Below are 22,645 nucleotides of genomic sequence, written 5' to 3'. Positions count from 1 at the left end.
CAGTGCCTGGTCTACAATAAATAATGACTATTACTATCATCACCATCTTTAGGCTCCTAATTATGAGCATTGGAAAACACACAGAAATAGGAATTAAAGACTAAATAAAATGTATCAGTTAATGTTCTAATATTCTTCTACCCTATTGTCTTTGCCATCTCACTTTGGAGACCACTGGATCAAGAGTGTGCCCACTTTTTTCTTGAAGATTCTTGAAAAGACTCCTTTCTTCAATCTAAACATATGCTACCAAAGTATAAAATATACAATTTTATACTAAAATTGTACCGGCATTTCTAGGCTAAGTCATTTGCTTATTATCCAGGGGGATGTGCTGAGTACTCCCTTCAAGTGATTTAATTGTTGAAATAGAACAGGTGAGACAAGTTTTAAATGCTGTTTCAGTGGGCTTTCCCATCCAAGAAGAGATATTCCCAAGAGTCTTTGACTCATTGCCCGCTTGCTATCCTGAGTTGCTCTGATTCGGGGTAGGACAAGAGGCTTATTTTAAATATCTATGAGCTAGGATGCAAAGACCCCTTGATTCCATTAAAGGAAGGAGAAGAGCGTCAACACATCCTCCTGGTAGGTCCCCATACATAGCGAATATGCATTGAGTGAATGCTTGTGAATCCCTCAGCAGGTATTTCTGTATTAAGCCCATTACATATACCCAATAATGCACTGCTACTTGAGTAGAATCAACAAATATGTAAGAGCTGGCCCCTGCTTGTCAGGAGCTTCTGAGCTCCTTTGGGGGGCAGGTACAACTGCATAAGTAGCAAATTGAATTTGCCCTGGCAAAAAGGTCAGGAAAGAGAGCACTGGAGATAGGGAGAACCTGAGATTCATCTTCCTGGAAGGATGGATGGGATTTGGCCAGTGGAGAGACAGGTTGGGTTAGTCAGGGTTCTCCAGAGAAACAGAACCAATAGAATGTGTGTATGTGTGTATTTAGAGATTTATTTTAAGGAATTGGCTCTGATGACTGTGCGGGCTGGCAAGCAAACTGGAAATTCCAGTAAGAGTTGATGTTGAAGTCTTGAGTCCAGAATCTGTAGGGAAGACTAGCAGACTGGAAACTCAGAGGGGTATAGATGGTGTCATCTTGAGGCAGAATTCCTCCTTCTCTGGAAACCTCCTCCTTTGGTTCCTAAGTCCTTCAACTGATTGGATGAGGCCCACCCACATTATCACAAGTAATCTCCTTTACTTAAAGTCAACTGATTTTAGAATGTAATGACATCTGCAAAACACTTCACAGCAACATCTACGTCAGTGTTTGGTCAAACAACCAGCCAGTATAACCAAGTGTGACACATAGAATTAACCATCCCACAGTGGAAGGCTTTTCAGGGACAAATGGCATGAGCAGAAACCTAGAGATGGGAAAGTACAGGAGGGGGTGGGCAGGTTCTAGAGACAGAGGACAATGTAACATTCAGCTTCATAGATTCATGGGGTAGAGATAGAGAATGCTGGTGTAGAAGGGAAGCTCAGTTTAACAGGACCACTGACCCAAACAGATCTGCTCAGACCGATGCAGTGAGGAGTAGGGTTTCATAAGAAGTTCAGAAGTATCTGGATAGAGGGAAGTCAGAGAGGCAAGTGTCTCTCAGCTGAGAATACAATTAATTTGTGTAAACTTGGCTGTCCTTCATATTTTAACTCCCTCAGAGAGATGTTTCACTGGCGAATAATATTTACCCAATCTTGACACGCCTGAAGATTATTAATGTAGTTGAAAATTTTCCTTGTCCAGTCTGTCAGTGTTCAAGCTCAAAGTCAGGACAAAACTTTCCAGAATTTTAATCTGTGTAATCCATTGAATAAATAAAGGTGTTGGAAGTACATAGCTTTCAGTATAGGCAGATCATTGCCAAATGTAACCAAGGGTTTTGTTGCAAAAGACATAATGGGCATCTAACTTGGGTATTGAAAGTGAGACATGGAAGGGGCTTTTTAAAGCTGGACTCTTTCCAGCCTTTGATAACCCTGTGAAGACATACTCTTTAGGCTGTGAAGTCCCACTGTCATAGAAGATGGAGGAATTTGGGGATAAGTTACGTCAATCTATAAGACAGAGTTTGCTTAGCAACAGCCTCATGATCAACCATGGTGTGGCTTCTGTCTCATTAAACTAATGGGCAGGAGAAGCTATTGTTTCTGTTGTTGCTTCTGAAACCCTGGTTATTTAGCACCCTCTAGACCTCGACTGCTTAGCTACCTGGAAGGTGCTTGCGATATGTTTGCTTTATAAGCAGTTTCCTCCTAGGCCCAGGTGCCGCTCTTGGGCATCAGTGTGGGACTAGACCCTGTGCAAATCCCTGCCCAGCAGTCCAGGCAATCTACGGTTGACCTTGGTTGTGTCACTGGACCGTGATAAGCTTCCTTCTCTATAGCAAGAGGGAATTTGGGTAAATCATTTCTCAGGTCTCTTCCAGCTCTAACATTCCATGATTTGAAAAGACAAATGTATTTTTTAAAACAACAACAAAAACAAGTATTTGTTGAGTGCCTACCATATATTCCAGGCTGGACACAGAGTGGTGAACAACACAAGCTTCTGCTGTTTGGAATTTATATCCTAATTAGATAACAAGCAAATAAATAAACAAGCTAATTTCAGGCGTTGTGCAAGTGCCATGAAGAACAAAGGCACTATAGTAAGGTTAACGAAAGCTGCCGGGAGGTTTCCGTGCAGGGTGGTCAGGGAAGGGCTCTCTGGACTCAGAGCAGGTGGCATTGGACCACAGATGAGTCAGAGCCAACCCCGTGAGTATGTGGATCTCAGGCAAGACAAAGGCTGGGAGGTGAGAATGAGCTTGGCCTCTTGGAGGAACAACAGTCGGCTGGTGTGGCTGGAGCGGAGGAGTATGGGAAGTGCCGGGCAAGACAAGGCCAGAGAGGGCGTGAGGAAAGGAGCAGGTTGGTCCCACTGAGGACTCTGATTGTCTTCTGAATTTAAGGGAAGCCATTTGAGAACTTCAAGCATAGAAGTAAGGTGAGCTGATGTAGCTTTCACAATATGAATGGATGCTAAGGTGAATTGAAAGGAGGAGACACCTCCTCCTTATGCAGGCCACGTGGGATCAGAGGGAAGCCCACTGATCCTGCCCATTCGCTTCGAGAGGAGGTTGATATCCGCTTCAGGATTTGCCTTATGATATTGCTTACAACTAAGTTTTTCTCCTGCTCAAAAACCTCCAAAACTAGCACGAGCCCAGGCTGAAAGGCAGGATGTGGTCTCGGTGGGCAGTGACCACCATCCCTTCCTCCGATGTCGTCACCATAAATCATGCTGGATAGCCAGGCTGCCCACGCTGTAATGATACCATGGAATTCAGCAGAAGCCAGGCCTTCTCCCACTTCCCCTTCACAACCCCCTCCTTAAAAAAAACAGCCACAAATTACTGGCACCTGTGCTAAAAATTTGCCCTGCAGAAACCAGCCATTTCCAGACCAGACATTTTCCTCTGCTCTGCTTTTCTCTTGTGGTAGAACCTAATTGGCTAAGTCATCTGGGTAAGCAAATTGCTCAATACAAATCTACTCCCCCAGGAGCACAGCTCTTTTAACACAGAAATAAAATTAATCAGTTCTGTCCTCTTTGCTACTAATCCCATACAGTGCTACTTACTGGTTCTGAGCCTCTCGAGTTACCACTGACGTGGAGAGTAGACCAGAGTGGTTTACCCAAAGCAACTTCCTCATCCTAAATGGTCTAGTAACACTTGCTGGATATTATTTCTCCCTTGATGGTAAAAGCCGATTACCAGCCATGATGTAATGTTCATATACAATTTCCAGGCTCTATTTCCCCAGAAGATAATAATACATGATCTTGCTATTTTTAAAGTAAAATTTGGCCCCTGATGCAAAGTCGATTGGCCCTGACAAACCAAAGTCCTTAAGCAATCAAAACACATGATCCCTGTTAGACATACCTGGTCTCAAGTCCTGGCTCCATCGTTCGCTACTGCTGTAGCTAAGTTACTTAATTTCTCTGAGCCTCAGTATCCTCATATGTCAAGTGGGGTTAATAACAGAACCTATTCTATTGGTTTGCCATTGAAGAGTAAACAAGGTCATGTGTGTAGAGTACTTAGCACAGTCACTGGCACATAGTTAAATGCCCATTATTGTTCACAAAATAAGGGTTCATGGTAGATGTAACTATGTAAGGTAAAAAAATGTATCAGCATTAACTTATCACAAATATAATTAAAAAGGCAAAAAGGAATATTAAAATTGGAAAGCATTTATGTGTTTGGTTAATGATACATAAAATTGAAACACAGTAATTTTAAAGGTCTTTATGCCAGCTGTACTTTGCCCTATTAATCCGCAGTTCCCTGAAGGACAGTAATTTTGCCCACCAATGCCCTCTATATTATGATAAAGGCTAATGATAAAAATTTATTGCATATATTCTTTGTACCAGGCACTGTTATGAGTGCTTTACAAACATGTTTAATCTTCACAGCTCCTGGGAGGTAAGCACTATTAGTATGCACATTTTACAGTTGGGGAAACCGAGGCAGGCAGCTGGCTCTGGAGTCCTCCACTTTAAACTCTATCATATAAGCCAGAGGTCAGCAAAGCTACGGTCCAAGGGCCAAATCTGGCCCTCCCCCTGCTTTTGTAAATAAAGTTTTATTGGAACGTGGCCATACCCACTTGCTTACATGTTAGGTATGGCCACTTTTGCATTTCAGCAACAGAGCTAAATCACTGCAACAGAGACCATATGACACACAAGCCCTAAAATATTTACTCTCTGGCCCTTTTCAGAAAAAGAGTTTGCTGGCTGCTGATAGCAACTTTTAAACCCCACTGAGAAATTAAGGTTTGGGAGGAAAATAAACAATACTTTATAAATAATGTCTTAGAGTTGGTGTTTACTGTGGCTTTTTATATATCTAATTTGACTCTCATAAACTTGTAAAGTAGGCAAAGTCTTTTTATTTCCATTTTAGAGATAAACTGTATTTCAGAGTGGTTAAATGACTTACACCACAGCCTAGATAATAAACTCCAGGAGTCTAGGGACTGTGTCTTTATCATCATAGCCCTGGTAACAGTAACAAGGCTAGGATAGAGCGGGGACTCAGTAAATACTTGCTAAATGAATGATAGTTATAAAGGTCACCCAGCTAGAGAATCCAGGTCTCCTCCTTTCTGGGATGTTGTGTCCTGACCCCACAGCTGCCTGGCAGTGGAAAGAGGGACTTTCCCTTAAACATGGAGTACTTGACATGTCATTCTGCCAATTGATAGATTTTTCCTGCTGTAGTCCTCTTCCCCCTTAGAGACAGAAGATAATCAGTTCAGCCCAAAGGGCTTTTTTGTCCCCTCAAATGCATAGTCATAGCCATGAGAGTGTTTTGTCCTTGTGATGGGTGCATTTTTAGACAAGATTAAAACTGACACCCTCATGAGATGGTAGTCACATGGCATCTGGGTTTTGGATGGATTTCAGTCAGCAGTCAGAGCTCCGCCCCCTCCCTCCTCCCATCCCCTGAACCCATCCCCCCACCCAACCATGAGTCACAGGGCACAACTGACTGCCCTTCCGGGAGCCGACTCTAGGCCTTTGTTTGCTGTCATCTTGCTTTGTACTGAGCATGTGAGGCTCAGGATATGAATAGATCATGGGCTCAGTCTTCCAAATCACCCTGTTGTTCCGCGAGATCAATGGAAGGTTTGGCCAGTGCCTTCTTGCCATTGTTCCCTCCTCTCTTGGATGTCACTGCTAGTTGGTGGCAGAGTTGATGCAGACAGGCAGTGGGCATTCTGTGCGGTCACTGCCTGTGGTGTAGCCTCCACAGTGTTTTGTGGATACCTCTTAGGGGATACCCAGTCAGCTCCTGACTTCTCAACCTTGGATCATCAGCTCTAACCTTAGCAAAGGAGCCTCACGCTTTTCTCGCCTCCTCCTCCTACTGCGTATGTGAAAGATCTATAAGACAGGCAGGAACAGGGTTTTATTTTGTTTTTCTAACTTAAAGTAAAATTACGTTCAGGAAACTGAAAGTCTACATGCAGTTTGACAGCTTCCTAAAGGGCTCCATGGAGACAAAACTTCTAAACTATCATCTTGGAAGCAGAGGTGCTCTGAATTGCCTGGGCTTTGATCCAACTATTACCTGTCTCCTCCACAGCTCAGTTTTTAACTCTTTCCCTCTGCCCGTCCTCTCAGCCTTGTTCCAGTGCCCAGCACAAGGTCATACTTGGCACTCACTGACCCAAGCTGAGGCCTGGCAAAGCAATGAAACTTCCTTGGTAGTTTCATGGAAGCAGAGATTCAGACTTTACCGTAAAGGAGACTTGGTTCTCTACATCTCGTTTACTTTCTAAACTATGGTTGAGGGTCTGGTGGGTTCTGGTGAAATTACTTATTTTCACCTTATGTCAACTTCTTCTGTTTGACAACTCCCCGAAAGCCTGAAGCCGGGCTTCCGTTTAAGAAAGACTTTGCTGGGTCCCTTTGCCAGTTGTGGGGCAGCTGTTACTATTTCAGTCTTTTGAGCCTCTCTTTGCTTATCTCTTAGGTGGGTTGAACTGGATGATCTCTAAGACCCCTTCCAGTCTGAAGTTTTATTTTTCAGCAATAGAATATTTGATTTCTTTTTTAAAAATCGTGCCACATCTGTAAAGAGTTTTGCTCTAGAAGGAAACTAAAGATTGAGCTAAGAATCCATCAACCCTGGAACACCACTTAAGTTAATCTCTGTATCCCTTTTTGTTTGAAGATGATGGGGATGTTGGGAATGGGACATATGCCTTCAATAAGCCAAGCAACCTTTAGCACCACTTTGTGCCAGGCACTGTGATAAGAGGTGTATACGCATTCTTTCACAGCTCACAACAATCTCAGGATCTCTAAGTATTATTAGTACAGATGAAGAAACTGGGGCACCAAGAAATCTTGTCCCTTGCCCATAGTCGCAGAACTAATAAGTAGACAAATCAAGACTTGAACCTAAGTAGAAATCTGTGTCCATGCACATACTATACATCCCTGAATGTTCTATATCTTTCTATGATTGGCCTCTTTCTCTAGAAAGTTAAGTGCAATGGGAGAGTCTAATTAATAGGATGCTGTTCTTGAACACTGCATCTGCAGGAGTTATCTGGATAAGAATTGCCACCTACTCGGGTGGGGCACATCGTTGCAGAACATGAGCTTTCAGGTGCTCCAAGAGCAGGCAGTGCCAGCGGGGAAGAAGTTCAAGTGGGGGCAGAATTCCCACTGGGAATTATACCCCATATATGAGAGGGGTGCCCTTCACAGGACGTCAGCTTCACTTACTGAAGTGGGACAAGTAGGATAGATTAGCCCAGGCTGAAGCCAAAACAGTTAATATTTAAAAGACAAAAAGGCATTAAATATTCACCATCATTCCTGAGCTTTGCATTGCCCCATTTGTCTTTCCCTGTTTCTGTTTTCCGTTACCTCGTTTCCAAATGCCTGCTTGCCATTTATCTCTCTGCGTCTGTCTGTATCTACATGTCATGTGACTCAAAAGTGAAGATTAGAGGAGAAAAATATCTCTGTATTCTAAGCCTGGCAACTTCTATTTTTATCCACAGCTGTTGGAACTGATAGCAAAGTCACAGCTCACGTCCCTGAGTGGCATCGCTCAAAAGAACTTCATGAACATTTTGGAAAAAGTGGTACTGAAAGGTGAACTCTTCTCGCACTCTCTCACCCCTTTCTATAGGCATGGGATGAGGGGGTTGGGGGTTCCAATAGAGTGGACATGTCATTAGCTATAAAAGAATGTGATAGATGGAAATGAATAAGTACAGGCTCCACACAACTCATGCTCAGAGCAAAGAGTGAGACCATCACTTGCCTGTCCTTTCATTGGACATTTACCCCACCATGAGTTTCTCAGGCTTCTCACTGCAGACTTCCTCTGAGCCTCAGGGTCCAAATTCCTAGAAAATCGAGCTGGGAATAGGCAAAATAGTTTTAGTTTCATGGGCCATATGAGCTGGAAGGAACCTTAGATCTCAGGTTCAACCGACTCCTTGTGCATTAGGGAAAACTGAGGCCCATGGGAGGAAGTGATCTGTCCATGACCACACAGAGAGTCAACTAGATAGGTCTAGGTGAGTCCCAAACTCTGGAACAAGGGTCCCTTCCAATGACCACCTAAACAGGATGTTGCTGCTGGACAGAAGAAACAGCTTTCAGATCAGATGAGCCCAGGGTATTGGTGGAACAATGAAAAGCGAAAGAGGCTTTATAGAAAACTGGCGCGCAGAGAACAAAGAGGGACCTGGATAATGGAAACTCCAGCCATTAACCTCAAGTGCAGGAGCTAGGCCAAGTATAGAATAAACACCTGCAGGAAAGAAAACCATGTCCCAGAGGCAATGCCTGGGTAACAGGAACAGAATGGACAAGAAGAAAAACCCACTTATAAAAGAGGGGGCTCCAGCATCATAACCTTTATCATTTTTTTTCTTCCCCACTCAAGTGCTCGAAGACCAGCAGAACATTAGACTAATCAGGGAACTGCTGCAGACCCTCTACACGTCCTTGTGTACGCTGGTCCAGAGAGTGGGCAAGTCTGTGCTGGTCGGGAACATTAACATGTGGGTGCACCGGATGGAGTCGATTCTGCACTGGCAGCAGCAGCTCAACAACATCCAGATCACCAGGGTAAGCAGGCACGCGCATGCTTCTCCCAGCAGGAGAGGGTTCAGTTGGTTCCTCCACAGCCAGGCTGGATCTTAAATCCCCTGTGCTGGTGAAGGAGCCTGGACTGTTCCGATGTGATGCTTTACAGTGGATGCTGGCGGTGGGGTGGAGGACACTCTGATTAAGGGAGGACCAAATGGGATACAAGGACGTGAAGGATGACAGTCAACTGAGACCTCACGGGGAAACTGGAAGCTTGCATTTTGGGAGATGCTGGCTGTACCATTACAATCCTTAGTGGGGTTTGGAGAAAGATATCTCCTCTTGGCCCATTTCCTCTTACAGCTTGTTTACAGCTTTAGGATGCTGCCTGCAAGTACAATGGAACTGTGATGACTTGGAGAGCTGGTACCAGCCTTTTAAGTTTCTAGTTCTAATGACTGGTAGTTATGACAAAGGAAGCTTTTGATTATAGACTGTGAGCACACATTTAGGAAAAGAGATGAGCAGATCTCACTCAAAGGAAAAAAAAAGCCCTAGTCCCAATTAAGCATGGCTGCCTCTATCTGTAGTTTCTTTTTGCTTTCAAAACCTAAGTTGGCCCCCAGCTTTTGTCCTCACAATAGTGGGCAGGACTAAGGGACACAAAGAATGTGAGAAAGATGTGGGTCTAATCTCTTAGGTTCACTAATGGACACATGCTCTTGGGCAGCTCAGTTAGCACTTTGGTAACTTATCTAATCACTGACCACGGCTACCCTAAGTGGTTTCCGGGACCCAAGCTGATAAAGTTTGGTGCTGCCGCATCTCGAGAAAGAAGGTAGCTTGAGGAAGCCTCTTTGACCTCTTTTAAATGACTCTACTCTGTGAAGTTTTCAAAAGGTAGCATCCTTGAGTTTCCTGTTAATAACCTCTCTGTGCCTCAGTTTAAGCTCTAAAATGGAGGAAACAATTAGGACCCTCAGAGTTATTTGCCTTCCCAAGAGTCGCTGTGCCTGCAGCACACACACTCACACACGCATACCATGCACACACCTTCACATGCATGCACACAGAGCAGAGCTCAGCACAGGTAATTTTTCCCCCCAAAATCTCAATTATTTGATTATTTTAAGAGACTGTGAGTATTTATTATGAACATTTACCTGATTTATTCTGATAATTTACCCTGTCCCCATCTCTCAAGAAGGGGCATAGATTGGCAATATAAATTTGAAGTCCAAATTCCCAGTTATACCCACTTCTACCTTCTGCCTGATTTCTGGCATTCTCTCTGTGACCTGGACTTAATACTTAACTGCTTTTTTCTGTGCCCCTGAGAGAATTACCCAGTCAGCAATGTAAATGAGTAAGGCTAATTTTCCCCAAGGACATCTTCCCTTGCAGCAACTCTGGTACCCTTCTAGATGGCCTTGCTTGCCCGGAGCTTCCCCCCATTTCCTCCATCCACATCTTAGGAGCTCCCTTGCCCACATCTGCCCCCATTCCTTGTACTTGCACAGACTTACTCAGTTGACACACAAACACTCTTGGGAAGCAGCCATTGCATTGCTCTCACCCCTTCATTGGGTGGATGGGGTGGGGGCGGGGTGGGGGCGAGGCCTGGAGAAGCCCAGCAACTTTCCAGAGTTATGCAGAACTGGGGCCAGGGCCCTGGGCTCCTTATTCCTAAAATGGTGAGGTTTGCTTCACATCAGTGATTTCTAAATCTTTCCAATTCAGCTTTCTTCCAGCTATTTATCCAGTGATCCCGCTTTTGTCAAACCTTTTTAATCCAGTGGAATCCCAAGCAGAACAGACGCAGTCCTGAAGTCCATCCCGTGCTCCCCTCTGCTCACTGTGCCCCCAGCCATGCCAGCCACTTCTTTGCACTCTCCAAGCTTGTTCCTGCCTGGGGGCTTTTAAGATCACCGTTCCCTCCACCATGCCTGGGAATTTCTTTCCCTTCATCTTTGCATGGCTGCTGCTTCGTATTTGGGACTGAGGTCAAATGACACCTCCTCAGAGTGGCATTCTTGACATCAGGCCAATAAGCCACTATCATGTCACCGTCTTCAGAGCCCCTCTTATTCTGAGATCTGAAGAGATCTTGGATGTGTATTTACCCTTCTGCCTCCATCCACTGGCTTGTAAATGTCACGAAGAAAGGACGCTACCATCTTGTTCCCAGCTCTCTCCCCAGCAGCTGGCAGAATAGAAGCTGCCCATAAATTTTACCTGAACAAATACATGGTTGAAGGGGAGTCTCCTCCCACCTGGAGAGGAACAGAATTGGAAACTATTCCTGTATTGTGGATGACAGTGATGATTTATTCAACTTCTCTGTACCTCAATTTCCTCAGTAGGAAAACTGGGACAATAATACCTACCTCGTAACCCTGGTGTGAGATTTAATTAGTTAATATATAGACAGCTCTTAGAGCAGAGCCCAGTGTGTAGTAACTATTGTAAATGTGTTGGCTGTTATTATTTGGGTTTGCTCTGGGGCAGACACTCTTCTGGGTGCTTTAGGGTATTAATTAACTCATCAAATGAATAATTGTAAGTAGCGGTCATTATAATAGCTAATATTTATTAGATTCTGTGCTAAGTGCTTATATGCATTATCTCATCCAGTCTGTCCAGCAATCTATGAGATATGCATTTCCCCATTTTATAAATGAGAAAAATTAGACTGAGTAGACTCATTTGGCCTGTGCTTCACAGCCCATTAAATGTAACCTAGGGTCTGAGCCCAGAAGCTATGCGTTTAACCTACCACCCTACTGCCTCAGGGCCCCTGGGTCCCAACCCTCCTTGCTTCTGAGCCACCTTATGGTGAGGTCTGTGCTGGAAGGGCAGGGAGCCCTGAAGGGCTGTTCACACAAAGGAAAGAAAAAACAAAATAGAAGACTTAATTACTCCAGTCTGGATCCCATTTCAAAACTTACTCTTTAGCAGTTTGGACCAAAGAGAAGTATGTTATTACACAAAAATGTTCAGGTGACATTTACCGTAATTGCTTTGTTTTTAAGGAGGTACCTGGGATCAAACCCAGGACCTTGTATATGGGAAGCAGGCGCTCAACCACTTGAGCTACATCCACTCCCCAGTAATTGCTTTCTATTTGCCAGAGTCCTATCAGTGTCTTCCTGGCTCATAATCTTGTTTTCCTGCAAAATTTCCATATCTAATTCTATGGAGCCAATTTTTATTTGGCAAAATTATTAATATAATGAAGGATGAACAAAAAAATTAAGAGAACTGGCTTGTGGAAAAGAAAGTAAATATACCGAGTGTGCCGTGGGCAAAGGGCAGTGTTTGGAAGTGTGGGAAGCAAGGTTGGACCTCTGTGGATTTTAGCCAAATGCTTGAAGGGAAGAGTAAAAGTGACTTTGTTTTTTTCTTTTATGTGTCTATAGTCAAAAGGAAGAAAGTATGCAAGCAGTTAACCATTTATCAGGAGTAAGGCTCGGCAAGGGGTCTGGGCAAGGTTTTTGGAAAAGTTGGGGTTTTGAAAATTTGACAAGAGTGCCTTCTGCCAAGTGGGCTTGCCTTTAATAGGAGTTAATGTAATAATTGGCCTGGAAGTTTTAACCAAAAAAGTAGATGCTTTGAAGTGCTACAAACAAAAAGAAAATCTCATGGCAGTTTTATTAGTTCATATGATTAGCAGCAGATGATAAATGACAAATAGGTCTAAGGCATTCTGCAATCCAACAAAGTTGGGAATTTTGCAGACTATTCGAAGTTCAGCCTGGCGGCCTGAGGTAGAACCTAGCAGTAGAAATTGTCAGGTCATAGATACCTGTCTGATGAAATAGGATTCTGACGCCACTCCAAGTCTCTTTGTTAGAGCTGGGAGGGATCTTCAGAGTCTTCTAAGACCATTCATTTTGTACTTGGGGAAACCAAGACCCCCTGGGTGCCTGCAGTCCAGATCTGCGGCTGGCTCCTGGAGGTTCTTTCCATGCTACGTCTCATTCTTTTCACTAGTTTGACCTGTCCCCTTGCCACCGTCTTCCTTCCCTCTATACCCTGCCGTACGCGGTGGGGGATGTGGGAGGGCATTGCCGAGACCAAGCAGTCCTCCTGGAGTCCTTTGTGTATTTTGGTTTTGATGGGCCTCATACAGAGTCTAGTTCCCTAAAAAACTAAGGGAAGTTGATGCCAGTTCCCCAGATACTTTCCACTGATCGAGGGAAGGGCTTCTTCATATTATGTTTTTAACCTGTGACTTCTCAGAGGTGATAAAACATTGGCCTAAAAAAGTCAGCCGTCCCCAATTCAGAGCTCACCCAGGACTGGCTTAGGAAGGACAATGAGCCACTGTCGCAGAAGGTTTGTTGACTTCCTATCCAGGTGGCAACATGGTAAGACATATCAGCTTATACTGTTGAGGACCTACTATGTACAAGGTATTCCCATAGCACCCCGTGCCTACCTCCTTGATGGCATGTCACATATTGTTTGTAATTATTTGCTTATGTTTCTGGGTCTCCCACCAGCCCAGTGAGCCCATTGTAACAACTCCAGGCCATGGTGGTATAGGGATATAATGACAGAGGTCTGGGTGGGGTCACAGACAAGAGCTCCTCAAAATTTCAACAAGAATAAAGGGCGTCAATAAAAGTCAGGGTGTAGTAGAAGACACTCCTGCTGAAGTTCATGATTAATTGCCAATATCTTATCCACAAACTGTCCATGGAGGGCTAAGTTTGATCCAAGATGCCTCCATGTGGGGTAGAGCTTAGGCCAAGGGGCTCTGGACCAACCATTCCTGACACACACATGCACGCACAAACACGCTACCAGGGTCTCCTCCTCTTTTTTGTCTTTTGTGTATTTTTTGCCACTGGGTTGCATTTATTCCACAGATATTTATTAAGAGCCTAATCTGTGCTGGGGATATAGCAGTGAAAAAAGGCAGAAATTTCTGCCTTCATGGAGCTTAAGTTCTAGCAGGAACATTCCATTCAATGTTTCCCTTAGAAAAGGATTGCAATATGTAACAAAAGAGGAGGGTGTTGCAAAAGGTATCTAAGGGGGGGGCGGTCATAGGAACTCTAGGAAGGTGGAATGAATAAGGCCTAAGGTGGTCAGAAAAGCAGGGAAAGCCTTTCAGAGGACGTGGGTGTGAACTGGATCTGAGGAGGGCAAGGGCATCCTGGGCAGGGTGAACAAGGCGTGGTAAGGTGCCCGGGAGTCCACCTGCTTGGAGGGATCAGAGATCATGAGGGGGACAGCGAGACGCGAGGCTGGGTGGCAGGCGGGGGACGGCATCCCGGGCAGCGAGTTCTTTGGAAACTGAGACAAGCATAAGATTCCAGTTTTTGTGCCGTTTGGCGTGTCTTTAGGGGTCAAAGAATAAAGCTTTGAGAAACTTAAGAAAACCCTCCGGCACCAGTCAGCTCAAGGCGCCCTCGACTGTTCTGTTGGTCTTGGCCGAGGGTCCTGTTTCTGCATTTAGGATGGGGAGAATCACTGCTTTGGGTCTCTGATCAGCACCCCAGCTTGAAGGTGGAGGATGAGGGGGGCAACGGCGTGCTTGGCGGGTGTCACCTGGTGAACGTCTTTCCACCCCCGGTCCCCAGTGTAACCCTGTCCTCTCCCCCCAGCCTGCCTTCCGAGGCCTCACCTTCACCGACCTGCCCTTGTGTCTACAACTCAACATCATGCAGAGGCTGAGTGACGGGCGCGACCTGGTCAGCCTGGGCCAGGCAGCCCCCGACCTGCACGTGCTCAGCGAGGACCGGCTGCTGTGGAAGAAGCTCTGCCAGTACCACTTCTCCGAGCGCCAGGTGGGTGGTGCCGAGCGGCCTTTCCTGCCCGCCCTCCTTTCTCCACTCCCTCCTTTCTCCTCTGCCTTTGTGGGTGGAGGTGTGGGTAGAGGTGTCGGTTTTTCAGATGGTTTGGATGGGGGGGAAATCTTACCTTCAATTCACATTTCATTACTCATTCAAAAAAAAAACTCATAAATTGGCTCCAGTTCTTTTTTCTATAAAAAAATAAGTTACATTTTTATTGTACTTTACAGTTAAAATCATTTATAGACATTATTTCATTTTATTCTGAAGGCAAGTATCATTATGCCCATGTAAAACATGAAGAGACTAAAGCCAAAAACAGCCAAGAGACATAGCCACATTGATTAAGCAGCGCCCTGGGTGAGGAAACTGGCCTTGAATTTGAATTTGGGCTTCTGACGCAGCTCTGGGCCACACTACCTCAAAAATTTCCGCCCCCGACTTCTTTATATAGACATTTCGGTTCAAGTTCTGTTCATGAAGCCACTGATGTTTAGGTACAAAATACAGCCGCAGTGCCAAGCAGTTACTGCCCCTTCCTGGAAATTTTCACTCAAGTGTATAGCAAAGAAAAGATGTAACTGTTTATCAAGCTCACCCAAACTTTAAAGGACCATCCATATGCCATTCAGGCAAGCTCACTAGTAGGATGTCACCAGTCGCCTGTTTCTTTTAAAGATGGGTTAAAAGCTACCATGTAAGTGAGGGGAGCCAAGAAGGAAGTCCTTTCTTCCTTGGCTGTTTTTTCCCCCTGGCTTTTGCAGGGTAGAGATGAAAACGGGGAAAGGGCACGGCAGCAAAACTGTTCATAACCAGAAAACCTCCAACCATCTTCTCGGTGAAGTGGACTCCAACTACTCTTATTCATTTGATTTTCAGATCCGCAAGCGGTTAATTTTGTCAGACAAAGGGCAGCTGGATTGGAAGAAGATGTATTTTAAACTTGTGCGATGTTACCCAAGGAAGGAGCAGTATGGAGACACCCTTCAGCTTTGCAGACACTGCCACATCCTTTCCTGGAAGGTACGTGTCTCGGGCCAGCTGCCGCAGTCCCCTAGCCCACCCCCTGAGAACACCAAACCCTTTCCTGTGCATCCTGATTGCAGCCCCAGGAGACAAAAAGAACACTGATTCAGTCCCTGTGCAGAGAAACTTGCCAAGACATTAATCCCTTTCACCCCTTATATTTACATCTTACTACAACTCCCACACCCCCAGGTTCTCCTTTCACTGCATGCACACTTATATACACACATGCCCCGGTGCACACAGCTCTTCCAGCCTGTCCAGACCTGCAGTGTTCTTGACAGCTGAGTGCTGTTTTGAGGTTGGTCACCACCTTAGGTTGCTAAAAGCCAGTGCAGTGCCTCCGTGAGCGCCAGCCTAACCGCGATATTCCTTTCCAGGGCACTGACCACCCGTGCACGGCCAATAACCCAGACAGCTGCTCCGTTTCACTTTCACCCCAGGACTTTATCAACCTATTCAAGTTCTGAATCCCAGCACAGGATAACACTTCAGTGTCCCCTGCTGATCACCTTGTTGGGAATACGGTGTGTGGACACTTGGTTTGTAAATAGTGTACATTTAAACCGTAGCTCGAAACTCCTGAGATAAGTCATTGAGAGGACATTGGAGAAGAAAGATGCAGCTGCCGACTGGGCATTTAAGAATATGGACTTCTCGTTAGAATTGGTATGGAAAAGCCGAAAGCCTGTAAATAAACTTTTTTTTCTAATGATTTGCCAGCAAGACCGTAAGGACAGGAATTCTGTTTCATCGATGAAGTTGGGATTTTCTTTGTGCTCACGGAAACTCCTTTATAGTTCCCTGGGGATGGGAAGGAAAAAAGCATAACCTGCATATAAGAATACTTTTTGCTTACGATGTGAAATTTTTCAAAAAAGAAGGGAGAGAAGCTACGTATGAGAAATCCCTGGGCTTGGGTTTTGATTTTGTGTTTGTTTTGATAAGGCAAATGAAGCACCACCCATCTGAAACTGCCAGACGTGTAGGGCCTTCTCTGACAAAGATACCACACAATAGTCTACCTCAGAAAGCATACAGTGCTCTTTCTGACAAAGTACGTAACCCAGTAGGCGGTGTCTGTTTTTTGTGTAAGTTTTCCTGTCACTATAAGGAGTGATTTAAAAGAGATCAGAGATGTTGGGCATGTTGGAAGCAGTCCATCTTGTTTCAGACTTCCTTTTCAGGCGGACGGAGCCCTCTTGGGAGTTATCTCTTTCCGAGGACAACTCCAAAGCACATTTGCCTTTTTTCCTTTCACGTTGTTGTTCATTCGGGGAAACTGAGGGACAATTAAAGACAGGCTCAGAGGAAGTCCTGCTGCAGAAAAGAGAGAATTAGACACCGGGAGCTGTGAAGACTTCCCTATTCGGTTCACCTTCCTTGTCTGGGCTTCCTTGGGTGTCTTTGTGGATCCTCAGTGGACAGGTTGGAGCACCAGAGCGGCTGAAGGCTTTCAAGCCAGGTTCTCCATAGCGGCTGATGAAACATTTTACCAGCTGCTGTCCCCTTGGTGGGGTGACTGGACTGAGGAGTCTGCTTTTTTATCTATGCCCCAATTCAAAATTTGTTCAACCTGCATTTTAGGGCCTTCTTGCCAGGTTGATAAAATAAAGCCTGGAGCTCCAGCCAAATAGGAAGGATGGGGGAGACTGTGAATTCATCTTCAACCCACTTCAGGGCTGGCTAGGTAAAATCTACTCCAGCGGTTCTTGCAAGGCAAATATGTGAAAGAAAGGAAATCTCAGGACTCGAGTTCATTGTCAAATATTCCTGGGGGAGGGGTGTTTTCGTTTTTTACTTTTTATAGAACTTTGCTTTTCTACAACAATGTACATATTTTGCAGTTATATTTGCTTTTTATTATTATTATTTTTTGGCAAATAAGTTGCCACCCTCCGTATGCATGGCAAAGATGTGAAGCAGGAATAGGAACTTGGTTCACATTCATGTTGAGGAACAGCAAGTCTTCAAGGGTTGAACTGAAATTGGGGTGATCGGGAAGAGGGACAAGGGACAGAATCAAGACAAGGGACAAGCTGGTGCTGCAATGTCCTCTTCAAGCCCTTCGGGTCAATAATGCACAAGCCAAGGACCACTATTCTGTTCTCCTCACTTCACAATGTTTGTGCCTAGACCAGCATTTCTCAATCATTGTTTTCATTATTAGCTCCTAAGAAAAAAAATTAAATTGAATTGAATTCTCCCTAATAAGAAAAATAAATTCTAAGGAGTAAAATTTTGTCTAGGGCTAAGTTTGAAGGACCACAGACCATTGTAATATCTAAGATTTTTATTTGTCCCTCCTTCTCCAAGAAACAGTATTGACGTTGAGAACACATGGCCGAGACTACCAAGTAAAAAGCTTGCTCTTCCATAATCCAGCCAGGTTCTCTCAAATTTCTCAGCTTCCTCTAAAAATGTGGCATGGAGCCAAGTCTGGCAAAGGTAAGAACTCCAGAACCTTTGATTGTGAGTGACATTTTTAGGTTCAGGAGTTCATGACCTTCCACGTTTTCCCACCAGCTCTGGATCTTCCCCTTCCTGCTGACCAAGCAGGTGGAAAGTTCTAGACACCTTCAGGTTTGCACTCCCAGAAATATTGCCAGCTTTGGTCAGCTGGCACAAAACCAGACAACTAGTCTTATTTGCACTGTCAGCAGTGCAGATGATTTCACACCCCAGCAATAGTGCACACTTATACAAAATTATCCCTACCCCAAGTGACAGAGTTCTGCTGGCTTTGGGCTCTCTCCAGCTCCTTTGGAATTATTGGAGGTGGTGTGTGACAGAATCAAGGCATTTTTTTTTGAAGGGGAAAAAAAACATTTGTGGTCCTTTTTTTTTTCTATTGTGGTCCTCTTTTATTGAAAGAGGAGAATAAGGAAAGAAATGGCAGGTGGAGAGGGAGAGGGAAAGGAATGGAAGCTCTTTTATGCTGTGGTTTGTGTGGGGATGAAGGCGAAGGTCACAGAAGGCACAAAGTATCTGTGTTAGTGCCATGTGGTGTCTGTTAAGCATGGACACATGGTCACATGTAAGTAAAATGAGTTAAAAAGACAAAACTCTTGCTCCCTGGGCACTAATAGTCTATAGAATTTGTACTGACAAGCCTTCCCAAAACAACCTGACCTGAAAAGCAAAAACAAGGAATCCCTGTCTGAGAATGGCTAGTCCAAAAGCCAGAAGGGGCCTTGTAATGGAATTTGCTGGAAGAGATGGAATGCTCTACTCTCTCTCCTGTTGCCCCCCCACCCCTCCCCAACTTTGTAGAGTAGAATTTGAAAGTGATGTCAAAAACGAAGTAACTCAGACTTCCAGATAAGGAAAGAGTTCTGTTCAGGGCAGTGTGAGCAGATCCACAGGGCCGTTACGGCATGGTCCAGCTCAAAGGTTTATGAACGGTGTGCCGAGAGTCTTGAGAGCAAGGCACAGCGTTTGGGGAAAGGACATGGTGTGATGTTTAGGAGTGCTCACTTTATAGAATGTTCTATTAAATAGTCCAATGACATTTTTAACCAGTCTATATTGTTCCTCAATGCTGTTATATTGAACAGATGATCAGTTGAATAGGAGGGTGGCAGAAGCTAACAAAACACAAGGTTACAAAAAGGTCCCGGGTGTGTCTGTTGTGAGATGACATTTCTTCAATGATGATCAATTTTGTATTGAAGTGGGTTGGAGGACATATTTTAGAAGGACTGGGTTTATATTGCAAAACTCTCAACGCAAGAGCTGACTTCACTTGTGATTGTGAAGTAAGGTAATGGGTGTGTATTGTGTTACTGCCACGGTTCTCATCATTGTGGATTTACAAACAGTTTCACATGAGGAGCTTGCTATGAACAGAGAGGCTCCTTGTGTCTGTTGTTTTTATATGGAAGAAAAGAAAGCGCTTGGAATTTCATTTGTCTAAGCAAAGTGGTGTGATTTACAAGGAGGGAAATGATTTCAAGAGATGTTCAACAGTACCTAACTCTTAGTTTTCAATACAATGTTTGTTATAAAATACGCACCTGAGTTTATATTTTTCTGCCAGGCCATAGGGCAATAATGTCTTGCTATGCAAACACTCTCTTTTGTGTGTGAAATTTTTTAACTGTAATTTCATGGGTGATTTTTTAACTGAACTTTAGCATTGCTTTATATGTTGACATCTGTTGTTTTTTATCTTTTTCCAAGTATCTGAGTCTGTGAACCATCCCTCCTGCCTGGATGCTGGCCTAAAATCCTTTTAGTCTTTAAAACAGACCTCAGAAATACCCTGAAACCTCCAGGCAAAGGCAGAGATGTTGCTCTTTGATACATCTTGGGCCCTTGATGTCTTTAACAAACAGATCGCGATCCCTGTATACTCGACTCTTGGCGTCGTTGTTTTCTTCTCTGTTTTAAGGAGAGTAAACCCTTGGTGGTTTTCAAGGAAGAAAACTCCTACCCCAGTCGTTAGAGCTGGGAGGAACGTTAGAGATGGTGGAGCCTGACACCCCTGCTGCTTTTCAAGGAAACACACCCACTGTGTTCAGGGGATGTGTGTCAGGTGTTTCCAGGCCCTGATTCTTACTGGAGAAGGAGACACAACTTTTTAATAGACATCTTGTAGTGATACAACCTGTTTGCCATGAAGTAAGCAGCGTGATTTGAGGCATTCATTTTCTCCCCCTGGATACTTAAGATTTTAATCACAAAGATAAGGACTTTAATTTGAAGATAAGGGCTGAGCAGCTGGCTTACTTTCTAGAAACGGAGGCTTCTGATGGCAACAAGCAGGTATTTCCTCTCCCCTCAGGCTAAGAGGAATATTTCATCCATCCTCTCCATCTCCCCACCCTCCAGTACCAGCCACGAGAGCCCAGGAGCTGCTATTTCAGGGGACGTTCACTCTCTGCTAAACTTTATCTTCACTAAGCAAAGGGGAATTGTTCCATGAGGCAGCAAGCGACCACGATATTTGTGACTTTGTCTGGTGGGCATCAGTGTCCTTGAACTCACACAGCCTACAAGGCTTCCCCAAAAATCTCTCAAAAGTTAGGTTCTGCTTCACTTGGTCAAAAGTGAATAGCTGCTCCAAAAACTCTGAAGTCCCTTGAAACTCCATCTGCTATAACCTTACTTCTACAGTTCAAATGTGGCTTTTTCTTTCTTTGAGTGTACATAATGTTTGCTTAATTTACAATGCACAAGTCTCTTAATCATAAGGCTCCAGGTACTACTTGAGAACCCTTGACGCCATCTTTATTCTACCAAGTGCCATGCGCCCTGGCTAGAGGGGGTGTATCTTGTATTCTGTGTCCTAAGTTTAGAAGCTTTAATGTAATTTTCTAATGGAAAATATTATAGGGGTTGAACATTGCAACTAAAAGTATAATGTTAGACCAATTATATACAAAGATGTTTATTTAATATTGTGTGAGCTGAGTCCTTCTGTATAAATTATTTGCACACTATTCTTGCATGATGAACTGATTTTTTTATAGTTGTTTGTACCAGACGGTGGCATATTTTTGTAAAAAAAAAATTTTTTTGACACTGAATCGCAATAAATGTTTTTCCAGCAATACACACCGGTGCAGTTTCTGTGTGTAAACTCCAGTTGGTGTTTTAATCATCCTCAATATATTTATCTACCTATTCTCCCAGAAATCTGTTACCATTGTTTAAAAGTTTCTAGGCATACACAGAAAAGCAAGCTTGTTGCTGGGTACCAACCTGAACCAATAATACAATATTATGCTTATATGAGGGAATTTCCATATACTGTTTATAGAGTAGAATGATTAGGAAAATGAATTATGAGTTTATTTAACCAACACATTTTTTTTTTTTAGTACCGGGGCTGGGTACCACTGAGCCACATCAGCTTCCCAGGGTTGGTTTTTTCATTTGTTTGCTTGTTGTTTGTTTTGTTTTGTTTTTAGGAGTCACTGGGAACCAAACCCGGGACCTCCCATGTGGGAAGCAGGTGCTCAACCACTTGAGCCACATCCACTCCCTAAACAGCACATCGTGACTGAACAGCTATTATATGCTGGGCCCTTTGCTGGGTAAGAGGAGTAGGATAGGGGACAAGAGAGATGTGGCCCCTGCCTTAATGCAATTTAGATTCTAGTGGGAAAAGCAAAAAAATCAAGTAGGAACAACGTCTGATTTGTAGTAAGTGCTAGGAAGGGAATTCTCAAGGGGCTGAGATTCAGAATAATTAACAAGGGGAACTGCTTAAGGCAGGCTGGAAGAAGGCCCCTCTGAGAAATGATGTTAGAGCTGAAATGTGAATGAAGAGAAGGTATCAGCTCCACCAGAGTGAGGGCAAGGGCATTCCAGGAAGAGGAACCAGCTTGTGCGAGGTCAGGTGCCAGTCCTGCCACTTACCTGAGGCATGAACTTTGTCCCCGTACTTAACCCCTGCGTCTCAATTTCCTTGACTCTAAAATGGTGATAATAATAGCATCTATCTCATGTGGTTGTGAGGGTTCAACGAACTAATCCATGTAAAGTGCTTAGAGCTGGCGTATAACATGAACTCAGTAAGTGTTTATTATTAGTTCCCGAACAATAGGAATCTGAGCATTGGGTTAGGAATTGCACTACGTTTCCAGCTGGGTGGGATTTACTCTACTGACATACTCAGTACTTTCTAGAACACATCCTCATCCTGCCAACCATCAGACGTTGACATAAAAGGCACATAAGAGTAATTTGAGATAATTATCTTAACTTCCACCAGAATCACAAAATCTCATCCTTCCCTAAATATCCCACCCATCCTTCACTCACACTTGTATGCCTCTCTGGAATGCTCTTCCACCACCACACCCTGCTTGGAAAGCTGCTGCTGTTCCTCAGGGCGGCTTCCTTCCCAAGCTTTCCCCCACTGATCAATCTACCTCCCATCACACTTTTCTGCATTTCAGTTTTGCTGTATTGTGCCTTCTGTGTGGCTGTATCATCAGTACCTAGCAGAGTGCCAGGGCTGAATGAATTAATAATTCCATAAGTACATCCAAAAACTGCTTTTGTAAATCTCTCTTGTATTCACATATTTACCCTAGACTAGAACAAGGATCAAAATGAGTTTATGTGCAAAGGCAGAATTATTTAATTTCTTGGTTTAAAATGAATGTTAGTTGCTAAGACAGCAAATGTAGAGACCCAGTTTTCATTAAGCCTTCAGGTTCAGCTA

General features: G+C 44.1%; 1 protein-coding gene across 1 annotated transcript in view; it reads left to right on the top strand.

Moving 5' to 3' along the window:
* The window catches only part of FBXO32 (F-box protein 32), a 35,765-nt gene extending 14,740 nt beyond the window's left edge, over positions 1-21,025 (top strand). The window contains exons 5-9 of the mRNA XM_004469467.4: positions 7,597-7,690; positions 8,493-8,677; positions 14,254-14,436; positions 15,322-15,465; positions 15,849-21,025. Coding sequence (XP_004469524.1) covers positions 7,597-7,690; positions 8,493-8,677; positions 14,254-14,436; positions 15,322-15,465; positions 15,849-15,938 — 696 coding nt within the window. The 3' untranslated portion in view covers positions 15,939-21,025. The remainder of the gene's footprint in view (positions 1-7,596; positions 7,691-8,492; positions 8,678-14,253; positions 14,437-15,321; positions 15,466-15,848) is intronic.
* Positions 21,026-22,645: the final 1,620 nt, after the last annotated feature.

The sequence above is a fragment of the Dasypus novemcinctus genome, chromosome 14 (genome assembly GCF_030445035.2).
Source record: "Dasypus novemcinctus isolate mDasNov1 chromosome 14, mDasNov1.1.hap2, whole genome shotgun sequence".
In the NCBI taxonomy this organism is placed as follows: Eukaryota; Metazoa; Chordata; class Mammalia; order Cingulata; family Dasypodidae; genus Dasypus; species Dasypus novemcinctus.
The sequence above is the reverse complement of the archived record's forward strand: the minus strand, read 5'-3'. Positions and strand labels throughout refer to the sequence as shown.